The following is a 17,324-nucleotide window of genomic DNA, read 5'->3' as shown; positions in this document are numbered from 1 at the left end:
GAAAGTTTTAAGGAATAAGTGGGACTTGGGTTGGAGAAAGAGGAGGGCATAAGAAATGGGAATAGCAAGTGTAAATGTGCAGAGACAAGAATGAAAATGCAAAAGAGTAGATTGGTCTGACTAGAGCTAAGCATATGTAATGTGTAGAGATAGGAAATAAGGTTGCTGAGGTAGGGTGAGGCTAGAACCTTGACCTCCATGGTAGGAAGTGTAAGTAATCAATCAATGAGCATTTATTAAGCACCTAATATATGTCAGACACTAAGCTGGCTGCTGAAAATAGACATGATGGACAATATCATCTTTGTAGGTTTCTCAATGTAGGAGGTGCAATGAAAGCAGTACTTAATTAAGGTATATTCAGTAGCATATTGAAGGATGGATTCAAGGAAAGAGAGAGGGCTGAAGGAGACCACTTTTGAGATTAGACCAATAATTTGTTGTGAGTGATTTTTCCAGTCTTTCCATTTTTCTCTTGCTCAGTATTATTTTAATTTTGCTTTTGAATACCAATAGAGAAACTGGGAAGGGAAAACTATTAGCTAAGAGGAATTAGTTACCTATCAGGTGTGAAATGGCCCAAGCAGACAAGAGTGGTTGCTGATGTGAGGTGTGGCTGACCACAGCAATGGAGTGGAACTTAACCGGAGACTCCTTCTGAGCACCATGGACAGCGGTACTCAACCTCAGTGAAATACCACAGAAAATTTCTGCCTGTGGTTGAAGCTTCCTCAAAGCTCAGACTCTCAGAGCTGGAAGGCCTACCAGTGGTCTTCTATTCTAAATTGTATGTGAAAAGTATCCCCTCTACAACATAGTTAAGAAGTAGCCATCCAGCCTTTGCTTAAAGATTTCTTTCCCACTTTCCCAAGTCAGCCGATTCCACTTTGGGATAGCTCTCGTTGTTAGAGATTTCTGCTTTATATAAGGTCTAAATCTGCCATTTTGCAGCTTTCACTGATTGCTTTGGATTCTGCCTTTTGGGGTCAAGCAGTCATGAGGTTAATACCTTTTCCGCAAGACAATCCCCCAAGTATTTGAAGAGGATTATCATGCCCCTACTCCTGAGTCTTCTCTTCCCCAGGCTAAATTTTCCCAGTTCCTCCAACCCATCCTTCTATCTCCCTTATATTCCCAGATGTAGAATACTGCCTTTGACCATTTCTCATCCATGCACATGCCTTTCCCCCATCCCAACCCCTTCCTTCTCTGGTTCTGGGAACAGTAATCAAAACAACATGGCCATTCCTGGAAGGAACAAATCAATCAATTGCCCTGTGGCTCCACTCCCCGATCCTGTGACTTCCCAGACCAAGCTACTCCTCCCTCCTTCCCTGGCTGCCACTCCCTGATTTGTATTGTCTTCTGCCTGGTTAGAATGTAAGCTTGTTCAGGGCTGGGATTGTCTAGACTTTATATTTAAATGCCCAGCTTAGCACATGGTAAATGCTTAATAAATGGTTTTCACTAATTTAAAATGAATTTGGGGTCCTTCAAGTATCCTGGTCACCCTCCCACAGACACTTCAGTTTATCAAAGTTTATCTTCAATTTTGGTCCCCATGACTAAACTCAATAGTGTAGCTCTAGTTTGAAGGACAGGAGATGGAGGGAGTGTTCTCTCCTTATTCCTGGAAGTGAGGCCTCTTTTTTTGCAGCCTAGGGCCCCATTAGTTTTGGGCTGCCTTGTCACACCATCCCCATGGAAATAACAAGTTATAGGTGAGACCACTTCAGATCAGCATCCCCTATGTTCTTCAGTATTTCATTTTATTGACATCCATTTATATGACACCTACTTCCTAAATGGATCTAAATGGTCATCTGCAGAGCAAGGTGCTTCTCCTCACAACCACACTGTGAAACAGAAGTGCAAGTATCCTAAGCAACACATGTCAGAGAGGTTAATGATGGTCACACAGTTATGAAAGATCAGAGTACATACTGAAAACTAGGTTTCCTGGCTCCTGGCCCAGAACTCTGCAGTATACCACATCACAACTTTGAAGACAAAATAAGACAATTAAAAACAATAACAGAATACAAGCAAAGCTAAAAGGAGCAGAGAAATAGATATCACAAGGACCTGGGAGGGGTAAATTCTTAGAACTGAGCTTTGAGTTCAGTGCTGAACTTAGTGGCAGCTAAGACAAAGGACATTATATGGTCCTCCTTGGTTCATAAATGGAAGGCAACAGCTGAGAGAGACAGAGAGAGAGAGAGACAGAGAGAGAGAGAGAGAGAGAGAGAGAGAGAGAGAGAGAGTTCTTCCTTTCACTGACAATTGCTCAGATACAATACTGTTCCACAAAAATTTAAGAACAGTGCTTTTAATAGAAGTCGCCATTAGAAATTTTCATCATCTAAGCTACTTGAAAAAGAGAGTTTACAAAGTGTAAAGATCTAACAAAAGACATTAAAACCATACAGGAAAAGTATGGCATCCCAGCCATTCAGGTTGGAATTGGAGTTTTAGCATAGATGCTTTTAGCAACTCCACCGCATGCTAATACCTTGATTCAATTACAAAAGCAAATGTTTTATCCCTCTGGGCAATAGGCCACAGGACATTAAACATAAAGAAATTATAACAGACTATTGACTTGCCCAGAACTTTTTTTATCTGAACCCCTTTGAAAAAAAAATAAGAAAAATAAGATGAATAATGATCATCATAATAATGACACCTGGCATTTCTTTTGCCTTTGAAGGTTTGCAAAGCACTTTCTGGGCATCATCTCACTTGAGCCTTACAACAATGGCTGTGAAGTAGGTGATATTACATATATATGCATATATTATCATGTGTTATCCAATAGACATCATCCCTGCGTTACAGATGAGGTGAGTGACACTCAGAAAAGTCAGGAGACTTGCTCAGTGTCACCCAGCTCACACCCAAGGACCTGAGGCAGGAATATGAGTCAGGGTCATTTTGGCCCCAAATCTAGTGCCCTCTCTGTTCTACTATGCTGCCTCTCAATTATGTGGCTGAGGCTTTCATGCCAAAGCTCCAGTGTAGATGACTCTGCCCAAGATATACCACCCAAGCACATGTTCTTGCCTTCCAGTGTGTGTGTGTGTGTGTGTGTGTGTGTGTGTGTGTGTGTATGTGTGTGCTCTATTCTGGCATCACCCAGCAGGGCTCAAAAACCATGAAATTGATGGCCATGTCCTCTGAGTTCCCTTGGCCTTTAGTAACAGTCTTCATTTATTAGAGGGAAGTGCAATGTGAAAAGACTTATTAGTAATCAATCAATCAACAGGCTTAAAGTGCCTGCTGTGTGCCGGGCACACTGGTTGGCATTAAATCTGTTACAGTACATCTGTTTGCCTTCTTGACCCTCTCTCTCTCCCCGCATGTTCTTAAGCTGGAGTTTAGTCCTAAAGGACAAATTTTTCTACTGAATCAAATTGCCCTTTATTTCTGAGATTTGCTAAGGCTTAAGGACTCCATCAGCCAGCAAACAGGAACCATAAATATCAGGGTGCTTATCCTTCACAAACCTTTAGGGGTTATGGAAATGTGATATTTTGTTATTGTTGTTTTTACAGGCAGGACTTCTTTTACTTCCTGTCCCATCTTCCCACTCACTGTTTGGGTGGGCAGATGATCAATGTGGGCACGGTTAACAAATCTCATACAAGCCAACATCAGATTTTCCCATAAGGCAATGGGGCATCTCCTGAGTGGGTCATAGGAGCATAAATGTAGAGCTGAGAGGAAGTTTAGAGGCTCTCAGAGCCCACTCACTCTACAGATGAGGTAACTGAGTCCCAGAGAAATGAAGAGATTTGCCCATAGTCATATTTTGAGGAAGCATCAGAGGTTTGTTTTGAAGCCAAATCCTCTGACTTCAAGCCTGAAATCCTTCTATTAACTAGACTTTCTGCATTCCTAGAGCTAGAGAGGGTGGGAAGGGCAGGAATCACTTGCAGCCCTGGGGAAACTGCGTCCTGGCTTAGAATCAGCAAAATTGGACCAACTACTGCCTTGAGAACTAAGATGGAAATCAAAGTTTGGCAAATTGCTTAAAACCTTCTGAAGAGCTTTTTCCAGTGAGAGCTGTCATTGGGAACTGGAACACTGAGCAGCATGAAATATATCCTTATTCACTTCAGGGGTCAGGGAAGTGTCCATGGAGGGAGACAGACACCCTGGAAAATGTAGGCATCTTTATCATTGAAAAAGACTTTCCATTCAGATCCCTCTGGATCTGATGCCCTAGAGCAAAGCCCAAGTCATGGCCAGGTAGCAGCTCTGATTATAACTGACCAGGAACTTTATCAGACTCATTGAAGTGGTTCCAATCAATCAATTAGTTAAGTGTCTCTTAAGCACCTACTACATGTTGGTTTCATTTTTTTTGTTTCTGTATCTTGTGTTCTTAGTATAATACGGGATACAGAGACAAAAAAATGAAACCAACCTGTCCTCAAGGAGCTGACATTCTAATGATGGAGACAGCATGTATGTATATCAATCAATCAACCAACCAACAAGTATTTATTAAACCTCTATTATGTGCCAGACATTGTACTAGGCATTGGAGTACAAAGACAAAAATGAAACAGTCCTTGCCTTTAAGTAGTTTATGTTCTATTGAGGGAGATAACATGTAGACATACAAGTATATTCATAATACATACACAATCAATTTAAGACTTTTTTGGCAAAGCATGGATGAAGGTCTGAGCACCTGGGAGAATCAAGACGGGCTTTACATAAGAAGTGGTACTTGAGATGGAATATGAAGGAAACCAGGGATTCTAAGAGGTGGGTGTGAGGAGGGAATAAAACTCATGCCCAGGGGACAGCCAGTACAAAGTGAATAGGACTATAAATGGAACATTGGATTGGAGGAGCAGCAAGGCACAGTAACCAAGTCTGGCTGCACCTTAGAGTATGTGAAGGGGAAGAAAGGTATAACTTTGCTGGAAAGGTAGGTTGGAGGCAGATTGGGAAGGGCTTTGAATGTCATGCAGAAGAGTAGATTTTTGATCCTAGAGGCAGTAAGGAGCCACTGCTATTTAATGAGCAGAGGAGTGACATGGTAAGATCTGTGTTTTCTATATATCACTCTAGCAGCTATGTGAAAGATCTGGAATAGAGAGAGGCTTGAGGTCAGGAGACAAGATGGTGTTCTCAAGTTATATTCCATTCTGACACTTTTTAGAAAAATTCATCATAGTCATTAACACAAGGAACCTTACATACATTGACCAATCAAGGTGAAAAGCAGAAAGAAGGAAGCTTTCTGTGATTTCTTCTTATATTATGCGTTGTCTGAGGTAAAGCGTACAATTGTATGTCCCACCCCCACCTCCTGCATCTAGAACAGCTTACTCACAACCTGCACTCATGGGAGATCTTCTGTCTGCTCCCACCTGGTCTACACTTTTGTCTCCTCATTAGTTTATCTGCAAAGGGACACACACATTGTCAACTTGATCTTTCTTCCCAGGTTAGTTCCCTAGCAACTGGAGCTCTTTCTGGGAAGGCTTCATCACTAATTTAGCATCTCCATGGAACCAACCTCACAAGCAAAGAACTCATTCCTCCCTGCCCTTTTGCTCTCAAAGAGCTCTTTGTTACCAGCTAGAGTGGCCTACCTCCCAGGATGGGTAGACGAAGGGACATCTTCTCCTCTCCTATTATGGTGACTTAATTAAGACTTCATCTTGCACTCTAAGGAATAAGGGACCTAGGTTAATGTCCCTATGGATGTCTGAGCTGGAATAGAGAACAGGCTTTTTTGTCAGTGGTCCCAGACAGACAGGTTGGAGGGAGAGGAGAACTGAGTGGAAAGGGGAAAATTGTGACCCTGATGATTTCCATCATGTTCAGTCACTTTGAATGGCTTCAAGATGCCCCCAGAAATGGCCAACCAGTCCATGATGCTCAAGGTAACAGGCCTATTGTTATGAGAAGGTGTAAGAGTATGGGAAAGGTAGGAAGGTCCAGGTGGGGAAGGGCTTGAAATGTCAAAGTGTTCTTTCTATATGTGATTCTGACAGCAATAGGGAGCCATGGGAGTTTAGAGGGGTGAGACAGATGACATGGTCAGATCTATAATTTAGGAAGACCTCTAAAATCACTTTTCCAGCTCTGTGGAGGATAGATTCAGAGTGAAGAGAGACCTGATGCAGAGACCCCAATAGAGAAGTATTGCAATAGTCCAGGGAAGTGGTGATGAGGTCGTGGACTAGGGTTAGGGCTGTGTGAGTAGAGAAGAGTAGAAATGTATTAAATGTTGTGAGGGTAAAAACAAGAAAATCTGGCAAGAATTGGATGTGCAAGTGAAGGTGAGGGAGAGCGGGGGTGCAAATCAAGTAGCCAAATAATGGTAAATTTCTATAAACTATTATAATTTTTGATAGACTTCAGCACTCCTTTGAGATGAATGGTACAGGAATAATTATCCCCATTTTATAGATGGGGGAATTGAGGCTCAGGGATATTAAATGAGTTGCCCATGGGCACATAGCTAGTAAGTGGAAGATCTGGGACTAGAATGCAGAGTCTTTGGGTCCAGGGCTCTTTCCATGACCACACACAGAAGTCAGTGAGCTAACTCTGAATAAGTCAGGAGAACTCCCAGGCCATTTTCCCTAGCATCTCTCTGGACTTTATTATAGCTCTGAGCTCAAGCAGTAAAGAACAAAATGGAGACTTGGAGAAGATCCAAAAGAAAGACACAAAAATGACCAAAGCATTGAGTACAAGGCTTTGGACAGAGTAGGAATTTAACACATTTTTCTTGGAATTAGGAATAAATTAATTATCTGGATTGTTTTCAATCAATGAACAGGTATTTATTAAATGTCTACTCTGGGCCAGGCACTGTGCTAAGCACTGGGGATACAGTGGTAATAATGCCTCACCTTCATAAGGTGGTTTGTCGTTTACAAATAGCTTTTACATATATGAGGTCAGTTAATCCTCAAAGTAGGCAGAGATTATTGTCTTTACTTTACTGAGGCCAAGAGAAGGGAAACGACTTACCTAAGGTAGCACTAGTTAAAATAGCAATCACTGAAATTTATATGGAGCTCTGAAGTTTGCAAAATGCTTTATGCATAATATCTCACTCGATCTGTCCAACCATCTCAAAAGGTAGGTATAGGTATTAACTACTTCCAATTCCCAGGTGAGGAAATAGAAACTCATATAGGTTTAGTGAGTTTGCCATAGCTAGTAAGTGTCAAAGGTGTGTTTCTTACTGCAGATCCAGAATTCTATCTACTCTGCCATACTGCCTCTCAGTAAAGAGTAAAACCAGGAATGAATGAATGAATGAATGAATGTCTTTACCTCACTGGGCCTGTTTCCTCATTGTCCTTGGAGAGGGTTAAACTCAGATGACCTCCAAGGTCTCTTCAAGCTCTAAATCTATGATCCCAGAATGCAAAGCAAATGGAGAAAAGCTAAAGGACTGGTTTTATATTGCGTGGAGAGAAGAGGCTTATGGAGAGACTTTCTGACCATTGTCAGGAATGGGAAGGGGTGAAAGCTGGCCATGTTTCTGAGCTTCCCCCAGCATGGTGTGGCTGCTGACAGTTTCTTTAGGCCTGAGGCTCCAGACCAGAGAATCAGCTGACCCACTACCATGGGTGTACATGAACAGCTGGCAGCAATCAGAGCAGTGCTAGGTGGGGCAGAGATGGAGGAAAGAGCAAGAGAAAAAGAAGGAAAGAGTGTCCTCTCTAAAGTCCATCCTGCCTGTTCCCTTTTGTCAGCCTCATTCTAGGTCATGCATAATGGGCACTTGACCTCAGACAGGCCAGATATTATTAGACTCAGCCAAACCCGTGGAACAGGAAGACAAATTGCCTTGGCATGAGGTTGAGCATCAAAGGGTACTCTGCCAGGGAAAGCAAAGAAACTCAATGGAAGAATTTTGAGGATCCTTTACATGCCTCTTCATTCTGGACATATTGATTTATGTTGAAAAGGAGAAACCTAGGATTATAGAAGGGCCCTTTGAGGCCAAAGAATCACAGAACAACAGAGTGGGAAGGGACCTCAGAAGTCATCTGGGCCAGCCTGTGCCCTCAGAAGAACCCCTTCAGTAACATCTCCTCTGAATGAAGCTCTCTGGCAAGGGAGGTCTACCACCCACCATCCACCCTCCCCCCACCCCCAGCCCTTTCCCTTCTTATTAATAGGAAACATCTTTACACCAAGTTGAAATTTGCCTCTAGGACTTTCACCATTGGTCCTGGTCCTGCCTTCTGGGCCCATTCAGAACCAAGATAATTCCTTCTTCACACGATAGCCTTTCAAATACTTGAACACAGCTGTCACATCCCTCTAAGCTTTCCTTTTCCCAGGTCGAACCTCTCCAGATCTTTCAGTCTCCTCTTACATGGCATGGATTGAAGTCTCTTCACCACCTTGGCCCTCCTCTGGACCTTCTCCAGCTTATCAATATACTTCCTAAAATGTAGTGTCCAGAACTCACTACAAGGCTACAAATGTGGCCTGACCCATGCATGGGTCAGCTAGTGCAACCTTCCTGTCATGGCCCAATTGCCATCAATCTCTAACTTCTTCCTGGGGAGGCTGTGAGGCCATCTGCCAGAATGCCACCTTGCTTTGGTGCTGGCTACATAGAAAGCACATGCTGTACGTGGCTAGTGTCTATTTACTGTCTATTATCTTTCTCTCTTTTATACACACACACACACACACACACATGCACACACACACATATACACACACACTCTCTCTTTCTCTCTCATTCTCTCTCATATACCTATCAACTAACTAAATTATCATCTGTCTATCTATCTATCTATCTATCTATCTATCTATCTATCTATCTATCTATCTATCTATCTATCTACCTATCTACCCTAACATCTCTCTCTCTCTCTCTCTCTCTCTATCTATCTATCTATCTATCTATCCATATCTTTCCTTCAGACATCTGCGAATCATGATGACCATTCCAATATGTGAAATTTTCCCCAGTAAGGATCAAAACATCAGACTGGTGGATGTGCAAACCTTTCTCTCCTTTCTTCATGATCCCCTCCCAAAGAAAAGTGTGAAAGCCCCCTCCCCATTTTCCATTTTTATATTCATAAGATGAGTGATGATAGCAGAGATAAAAATAGTAAAGCCAGAAGAAGAATGTGTGGGGTTGGGGGAGAGAAAATAAGTTTTATTTGGGATATGTTGTTTCAACTGTTTGCAGGACACCCAGCTGGAGAGATCCTCTTGGCATCTGAAATAGTGTGACTGCAGAAATATTTCAGCATTTGGTGTTAGAGCACCTGGTCTTAAAACCCAGTTTTGCCAGGCCAGGGCAAAGCTCTAGTTGGCTGCTCTAAAGATGGCGTACCATAATCATAGGCATTCACCCCACCAGGAGCCAACAGCCTCATCACCTTATGTTTATTTTTTTTTCCTTTCCAGCTATTGTCAATCCAAAACAGCCCAAGGAGACACCCAAAAGCTTCAGCTTTGACTATTCCTACTGGTCCCATACCACGGTAAGCACAAACTCCTGTGAAAAAAATGTGAGCTGTCAAGACAGGGGGAATGAGTAGCTTCTCTAATTGCCTGCTCTTTGGATGTTTGGGCATCAGATATGTAACAAGGGAGACATGAAAACCAAGCAGCCCCAAGGCAGGAAGGGGGTCATCTACAAACTTGGGCACTGGGCCTTTAGGTAAATGACTGAATGCATAAATAAAACTACTTATTGACAAACCCTGCATTTTCTGTGTGAGCCAGGAAAGGGTTTTTTTGTAGTTAAATTGTCAGGGAAGGGGTTGGTTTGGTGAAATTTTACCTGGGAGAGCCAATATATAAGATATGATAGATCATGGCCCAACAATATATACAAATAACTATGCTTTCTAATACCAGTTGACCTCTTACTATCATGTTGGTCTGGAATTGGTCACAGGATGATCTAGGGCAGTCTACACTTTTTGTTTATCCTATGATTTGAATTATTTATTCCTTAGTTAAAATCAAAGACAGATAACATTGAAGATGGTTGCTTGGGATACCTCAACAATTAACAATTGTTTATAAATCACCTTCTATCTGCCAAGCTCTATGCCAGACACCAGAGATAGGAAGACAAAAATGGAACAGTCCCTAGCCTTAAGGAGCTTACTCCTAACAAAATGATCTCATCAGTATGGGTTCTCCCCACAGTGGCACAGATGGCAACCAATGCATGCCTTCCCATCCTGCATGCTTCTTGTCCATATCCTCCCAAAGGTCCTCCCTAGAGGATCTGCCCAAAGGAATTGGAGACCTCCTAAATCTTTGTCATCTCATGGGTCTCAGTGCAGTTCTCAGGGCTGCCCATCTGTTATTATTCACTCTGAGCACATAGAACCATAGATGTAGAGCAGGGAGGGACCTCAAAGACCATCTTCATGTTTATAAAGAAGGAAGCTGTGACCCAGGGAAGTGAGATGCTCTGTCCAAAATCACAGGGAGCAAGCAATGGAGGTGGGCTATCATACCCACCTTCCTTTCTGACCACGTTTCCCAGATGATATCATTCACACCACTAGTAGCTTGCAATCCTCTTAAACCCACCCTGTATCTCTCCAAGGTGAAAAATGTTCATTCTTTCCAGATTGTGGGGATTCCCATGATTCACAGCTTTATGATCTATCTAACATGTTTCGATGACCCTACATGATGAGCTCTCTGTGATGATAAGATCACAGATCCTTCATTAATTCACAGATGGATAGAAAAGTATGAAGAGCTTATGATCTGTAGCCAATATAGTGACAATCTGCCCCAACAAAGCTGAAGATCTCCTAGAGTATTTTCCTTCATCCTGACTCTGCTTACTACTTACTGCTTCCTGTGTTACTTTGACCAGGTTATATAATCTCTCTGATCCCCTCTGCTCCTTCAACTATCAAATGAGAGGATCAAACCAGATGATCCTCAAAGTCTCTCTCAGCTCTAAATCTATGAGCCATGATCTCTCCCATGCCTTCCTCCCCCTTCATTCCTCTCATGTGTTCACATCTTCCTTTTCTTTCCTAGCCTGAAGACATCAACTATGCATCACAGAAACAAGTCTACCACGACATCGGAGAAGAGATGCTACAACATGCCTTTGAAGGCTACAATGTCTGCATCTTTGCCTATGGGCAGACTGGTGCTGGGAAATCATATACCATGATGGGGAAGCAGGAGAAAGATCAGCAGGGCATTATCCCACAGGTAAGTGTGACCAGGATGAGAATGAAGACAAAGAGGTCAGGGTAGGATACTAAAGGAATCTACTATTTTTTTAAAAAGTGATAAGAATCAAAATCACAAAATCAACTTAAATTCAAAAGGAAATCTAACCATATCTTGATTAGAGAAAATGATTTCTAGGAAATGTAGAATCAAGTCAGACAAAAAAAAAAAGCTAAAACCAGGTGTGATCCCAGCTTTAATAGCCCCTAACACAGAGACTATGTTACTGTTCACATGTTACTGTTACTGTGTCCTTAAGAGGTAATAGGCAGGGGAGAATTCAGGAGAAATAAAAACAAAATTTCATTTTTAAAAATGAGAATAGAATCTTAGGAAATTAAAGTTTAACCCTCAGTCACTAAAGAGTTAACTCTTGTAGTTTGAGGGACTTTGAGGCACAGAGAGAAGACTTAGAGAATTTTGTCCTGAGAGACTCAGTCAACTGTCAAGGAGAGTCTTGAGAGCAATTATTTAAAGTTTACTTATTTATTTGTTTATTAATTAATCTGTCCCTCCCAATACTTCTCTCCAGTTAAGCAAAAATAAATAGATAAATCCCTCAGTGCACAGCTGCGTTGTCCAGCAATATAAATTTCCACAATGGCTATGTCCACAAATGTATTTCTCTTTTGTGTTTAAAGTCCTTCTCCTTGCCAGGAGGTAAGCAACGTGTTTGACTTTCACTCTTTAGGACTTCTGGTTTACCACTATTGCATTGATCAGAGTCCTGGAGCCTTCCAAAGTTGTTTATTTTTTCCCTACAATATTGTTGTAGTTATATACATTATTCTTCTAGTTGTGCTCACTTCTGCATCAGTTCATAAAGGTCTTTCCAGTTTCCTTTCAAACTGTCCATCCTCTATTTCTTATTGTATAACAATATTTCTTTATATTCACATACCACAATGTGTTTAGCCATTCCCCAATAGGACACCCCTTTAGTTTCCAATTTTGGCTGCCACAAAAAGAGCTGCTACAAATGTTTTTGTACATATAGGTCTTATTCCTCTTTCTTTGATTTCTGTGGGGTATAGATAGAACTGTTAGTGGTATAGCTGGGTCAAAGTGTGGGCATTTCAGTTACTTTGGGGGCATATTTATGAATTACTTGCCAAAATAACTGGTCCAATTCACAGATCCATCCACAGTGCCCTAGTGTGCCTATTTTCTCACAGCTCCTCCAACATGTTATTTTCCTGTCTTGTCCTATTAAGAGATATTTTGAGAAAACTTTATTCAACTCTCATTTTGTGAAGACATATTATGAAAAGAATTCTTGAAAGATTTGAATTACTGTCCTGAGAGAACTGTTTCTACAGTTGAGGAGGAATCAGTGAGAGTTTTCTATTTCACATTTCTTTCCCCTGCTTTTGAAGAACATAGAACAACTCTGGCTATGAACTTCATCCTCTGTGATACATCATAAGTGCTTTTCTCCCCCCTGCATTTGTTACTACTTTAACATATTGTATTAGCAGGAACACTTTCATTGTTTTAGTCATTGAGAACATGGGATTTGAGATTTAAAAAGAGAAATAGCAGAAGTTTATGTAAAAAAAAACCAAACAACCTGTTTCTGATGTATTGATAAACTGAGATGGGAGCTCAGTACTAATTAATTAATGAGAGAGAGTGTGTGTGTGTACATTTTTATCTATGAGAAAGTATCAGAAGAGTCCCCTTGATTGCCTTAGAACCTGGGTAAAGAATTAATGAGGAAATTATCGAGTAGCAGTTGGAGAAGGTGAGGATGATTGTCAACTAATGCATACCCAGTCTGAGACAGTCTCCATATAAGCTAGACATGAGATGTCATCCTTAAAGCCCCCACACTGGGGGTCATTTGGGATTTTTGTGTATTTTTCTGCAGGGGTATTTTACCGTCACAATTTACTCTCTCCAGATGATGGTTAAACTGTAACTCCCCAGGATTCTATTCCCTGTCAAAGAAACAGTTACTATATCCATCGTCTCTGTGTGATGGACTCTTGAATTTGGGCTTTAAAAGGCTAGAAATGTGAGGAGAAGGAACTGTGTGTCAACTGATCTGTAGATAATGGTGGGCTGCAGAGTGAGAATTCCATTGACTTTGGCAATGATCAAAGATCTGGAAAGCCTCAGGGTTCTTTGTTCTATACCAGAGTCCTTCAACCCCCAGATAAATACACAGAACTATGGGTACTAATACTGAAGAAACAGAAGGAATGAGACTGATCTCTCTCTCTGTCTCTCTGTCTGTCTGTCTGTCTGTCTGTCTCTCTCTCTCTCCCTCTCCCTCTCCCCCCCACTCTCTCTCTCCTCTGTCTCTCCAGCTCTGCGAGGACCTCTTTTCCCGAATCAATGACACAACAAATGATAACATGTCCTACTCAGTAGAGGTAAGGGTGCCCTTCTCCCTTAGGGTGGCCTGGGTGCGGGGGCCTGAAAAAATTTGAACTTGGCTTGAAAATAACATAGAATTGCATAAAGTAGAACCATAACAAAGAATTGTGTAAATAATGCTTGGGGAAGGAGGGTTGGGTTGGTCCTCCTGAGTAAAGGATCAGAGGGTGATGGGGAGGAAAATCCCCTCTGATTCTAAGTCTGCCCTGACAATCCAAGGGGAATGAAGGCTGAGGACAGTTTGCCCCAATTGGGTGCATTCCCCTGACCAGAACAATGCCTTGGATGGGGCAGAGAGGAAGAGGTGACAGATTAGGACTATCTAGGGGAGGTAAAGAGGGGAGAGATGATGAAGAATGAGGGTGGGACAAAGGACAATTTTTTTCCCAGTTGGGTCTAGTCATTCTGACCAATTCCCAAGAGAGGGGATTGGGGCAGAGAGAGGGGAGGTGTGGAAAGGAGGCAAGCAGAGTCAGGCGAAGGTGTGGCACCCTCTGGGGGAAAGTGAGCCCCAGGAGAGGGATGGGATAGTAATGGTTCTATTTCATACACAGAGAAAGTGAAGGGTGTAGAGGAGAGGGCTCATTGACAGAGGGTAGTTGGCTAGAACCACACTGGGCAATGGGGGTGGGGAGTATGTAGAAAGAAGAGGGACAGAGTACTTGTGGTGGCACAAAATTCTGGCCAGAGAACCTGAATCTCTGGGATGGAGACAAGGAGGAAGTATATTGGCACATCCCTCAGGAGGTCAGTGCCCTAGGGCAAAATTCCAGTTGCCTCACCTTTTTATAGCTCTTGGTTGACCCCTGAATATGATTGACAAAAAGGTCAGTTGATTTTATGCCCTATTTATTATTATTTATTCATTCACTCACACATTCATATAAGAAACATTTGTTGAGTTTTCACTGTGCGCAAGGTCCTGTGTCAGGAAGATGAAAAAGACACCCTGCCTTTGAGCAGTTTCCAAGCTAGCAAGAGAGGTCAGATAAGCACGCAGATCATTAGACAGGAACAGAACATGTGAAGTGCCCAGAGAGAAGCATGGCGAGCTCTGGCGGTACATACACAGTTATTGGGAATGCTGCCAGCTGGGGGAAGGAGAAGGGGATCATGGAAGGCTTCCTGAAGGAAGCGTTCTGCTGGATCTGGAATAAGAACCTAGTGAAAAAAGGTGTGGAGGTGGGGAAGCCCAAGAAATGTTTGCCAAATGGTGAGGGTAGTAGCCTAGCTAGGTGAAAAATAGAACACATGGATGGCAGTAGTGGGCAGTGAGACCAGAAAAGCAGGTAGCAGCCAGATCACCTCCTTTTCTCCCTCTGCCCAAAGTATCCAACTCATGCTCAGATGGAGCTCAGGATATCATAGTGTCAGCAAAGTGGGCTGCGATCCCGAATACACTTTGTCATGATAGTAACAAGTACACTTCTGTCCCAGTCTTCAGTAATCCTGGTGTGGGGCCCAGTTATAGAACAGGACCTCAGGGGATATATGCCTTCTGGGATGATGCCTAGAACCTCCACGTCCCACCTGTCACCAATGGACCCTTTTTGACCTCCCTGCCCTGTAGGTCAGCTACATGGAGATTTACTGTGAGCGAGTCCGGGATCTCCTGAACCCCAAAAACAAGGGCAACCTTCGAGTGAGGGAGCACCCCCTCATGGGCCCATATGTGGAAGACCTCTCCAAGCTGGCTGTCACCTCCTACAATGACATTCAAGATCTGATGGACTCTGGAAACAAAGCCAGGTGTGTGTGAGGGGAAGCCCACTCTCCTTAGACTCAATTATTCATCTCTCTTTCCTTCTGGCCCCCTTCTCCTTCATCTCTAAGGAATCTGCTTTAGTGAAGAGGGGAGAGAAAAGTCCTGGAAGTCGGGAACCCCCACCCCTACCCCGGGTTGTGCTCCTGGCTCTGTCATAATCTCCTCATCTCTCTTGTGGAGGTTGCAATCGCTGCCCCGTCTACCCTGCATGTCCGACCCTCTTATTTGACACATGAGGAAACTGAAGCAGAGGTTGAGGGATGGTCATCGTGACAGTCAGCTGAAATGCTTGGGAAAGTGTTGCGAACAGAGCCGTAATGAATCTCCTAGGAATTGTACTAGATAGATGAGAGGTAGTGAGCGGCCAAGAACAGGAAGACTGTGGCTCAAATCTCATTCTGAGACTTTGACACAGTGCATAGTATCATATAGCTTTAATACTAGAAGGAACCAGGAATCACCATGTCCATCTCTCTCATTTTACAAGTGAGGAAACTGAGTCATAAAGAGGTTGTGACCTGTCCACAATCACACAGATAATGAGGGCCTGAGATGGGGCTTGATTCCAGGCTTCCCTGAATCCAAGCCCAGTTCTCTACCCACGGTGCCATCCTGCTTCTCTCAGAGTAGCTGTCTGACCCTGGTCCCCACTTTTCTCTTCTGTAAAGCGGGTATGATACTGCTTTCACTTTGACAACCTTACAGCATCATATAAAGTGACATTCATTCATCCAACAAGCATTTATTAAGCACCTAATGTATGTGAGGCACTGTCATTCACATCTCTGATGCTAATTTACCACTTGGGGCTGTATGTGGAAAGAGCAGGGGGCTGGGAGTCAGGAAAACTCAGGTTCCTATTCTGCCTCAGATACTTGGTAGCTGTATGACCTTAGGGACGTCACCATTTAACATCCCCTGTGCCTGTTTTCTCTTCTGTAAAATGAAGGAGTTGGGTTTGGTGGCCCATGAGGTCCCTTCAGCTCTAAATCTAAGATGAGGGTTTAACAATAAGCTCTATGGGGAGGGGAAAATGTATGCAAGACACACTTTTAAATTAAACTTGCACTAGGAACATTTTCCCCATCACTTAAGTTTAGACAATTGACAGAGCAATATATCAAATCTGGGATTGGAGCATTTGTTGTTTTCTGAGGTATAAATACTCCCACAAATTTTAACAATGGACCTCAGGAGGAGGGGGTTAGAGCTGGCTCCAGCACTCCCCTCTGCAGGCTGCTCTGATCTATAAGACCATCCCAGCGGTAGAGGAGGCCAAGCTGGGGCCCCTTGTGATCCCTGACCCTCAGTGACCACAGCAAATATTTCCTTGAAGGGTAACATGGGACAACAAGAAGAGTACTTGATTGTAAGCCAAGAGACCTGGGCTTTGTCCTGACTAGAGGGTTGGCTATGGGATCATGAAGACCCCACTTTGAATCCCACTTCTGACACCCAGAGTGCACAATCCTGGGCAAATCACTTACCCTCTCAGTATTCCAAACTCTAAGACAACAGTCACAAAGCAGTAACTGATGATCACTGGCAAGAGTTTCAACAATGAAAATTCCTGCTGCTGCTGCTGCTGCTGCTGCTGCTGATGATATGATAAAATCATAGGTTCAGATCAGATCAAATGTGCTAGTAACCACTTGTGTGCTCCCATGCAAATCCCTTCACCTCTATCCCTTCTTCAGCTAGAAAGTGATACTCACGAGGAAAGTAGGCTGGATTTAGCTATGGAAATGCAGCCTGAAGCAGTCAGCGGCAAAAGCTGTGTGACCTGCCCCATCTCTGGGCCTCCTCAGTTTCCTCGCCTGTAAAATGAGGATGGCCATGCCAGCACCACCTTCTTCAGACAACTGTTATGAGGAAAGTACTTTGCAAATCTTAACTCTCAAGAGAATTGGGAGTTGCCACTGGTAATTTTCAGTTTGCAAGT

At 42.9% G+C, this 17,324-nt stretch overlaps 1 protein-coding gene across 5 annotated transcripts in view; it reads left to right on the top strand.

Moving 5' to 3' along the window:
* Positions 1 to 17,324, top strand: part of KIF1A (kinesin family member 1A) — a 154,028-nt gene that overhangs the window by 15,744 nt on the left and 120,960 nt on the right. For all 5 annotated transcript variants that reach the window (XM_027875924.1, XM_027875923.1, XM_027875925.1 and 2 more), the window contains exons 2-5: positions 9,424 to 9,500; positions 11,035 to 11,214; positions 13,548 to 13,613; positions 15,188 to 15,366. In XM_027875924.1, coding sequence (XP_027731725.1) covers positions 9,424 to 9,500; positions 11,035 to 11,214; positions 13,548 to 13,613; positions 15,188 to 15,366 — 502 coding nt within the window. The remainder of the gene's footprint in view (positions 1 to 9,423; positions 9,501 to 11,034; positions 11,215 to 13,547; positions 13,614 to 15,187; positions 15,367 to 17,324) is intronic.

This window comes from Vombatus ursinus, unplaced genomic scaffold, assembly GCF_900497805.2.
Source record: "Vombatus ursinus unplaced genomic scaffold, bare-nosed wombat genome assembly UNPS02014810.1, whole genome shotgun sequence".
In the NCBI taxonomy this organism is placed as follows: domain Eukaryota; kingdom Metazoa; phylum Chordata; class Mammalia; order Diprotodontia; family Vombatidae; genus Vombatus; species Vombatus ursinus.
The sequence above is the reverse complement of the archived record's forward strand: the minus strand, read 5'-3'. Positions and strand labels throughout refer to the sequence as shown.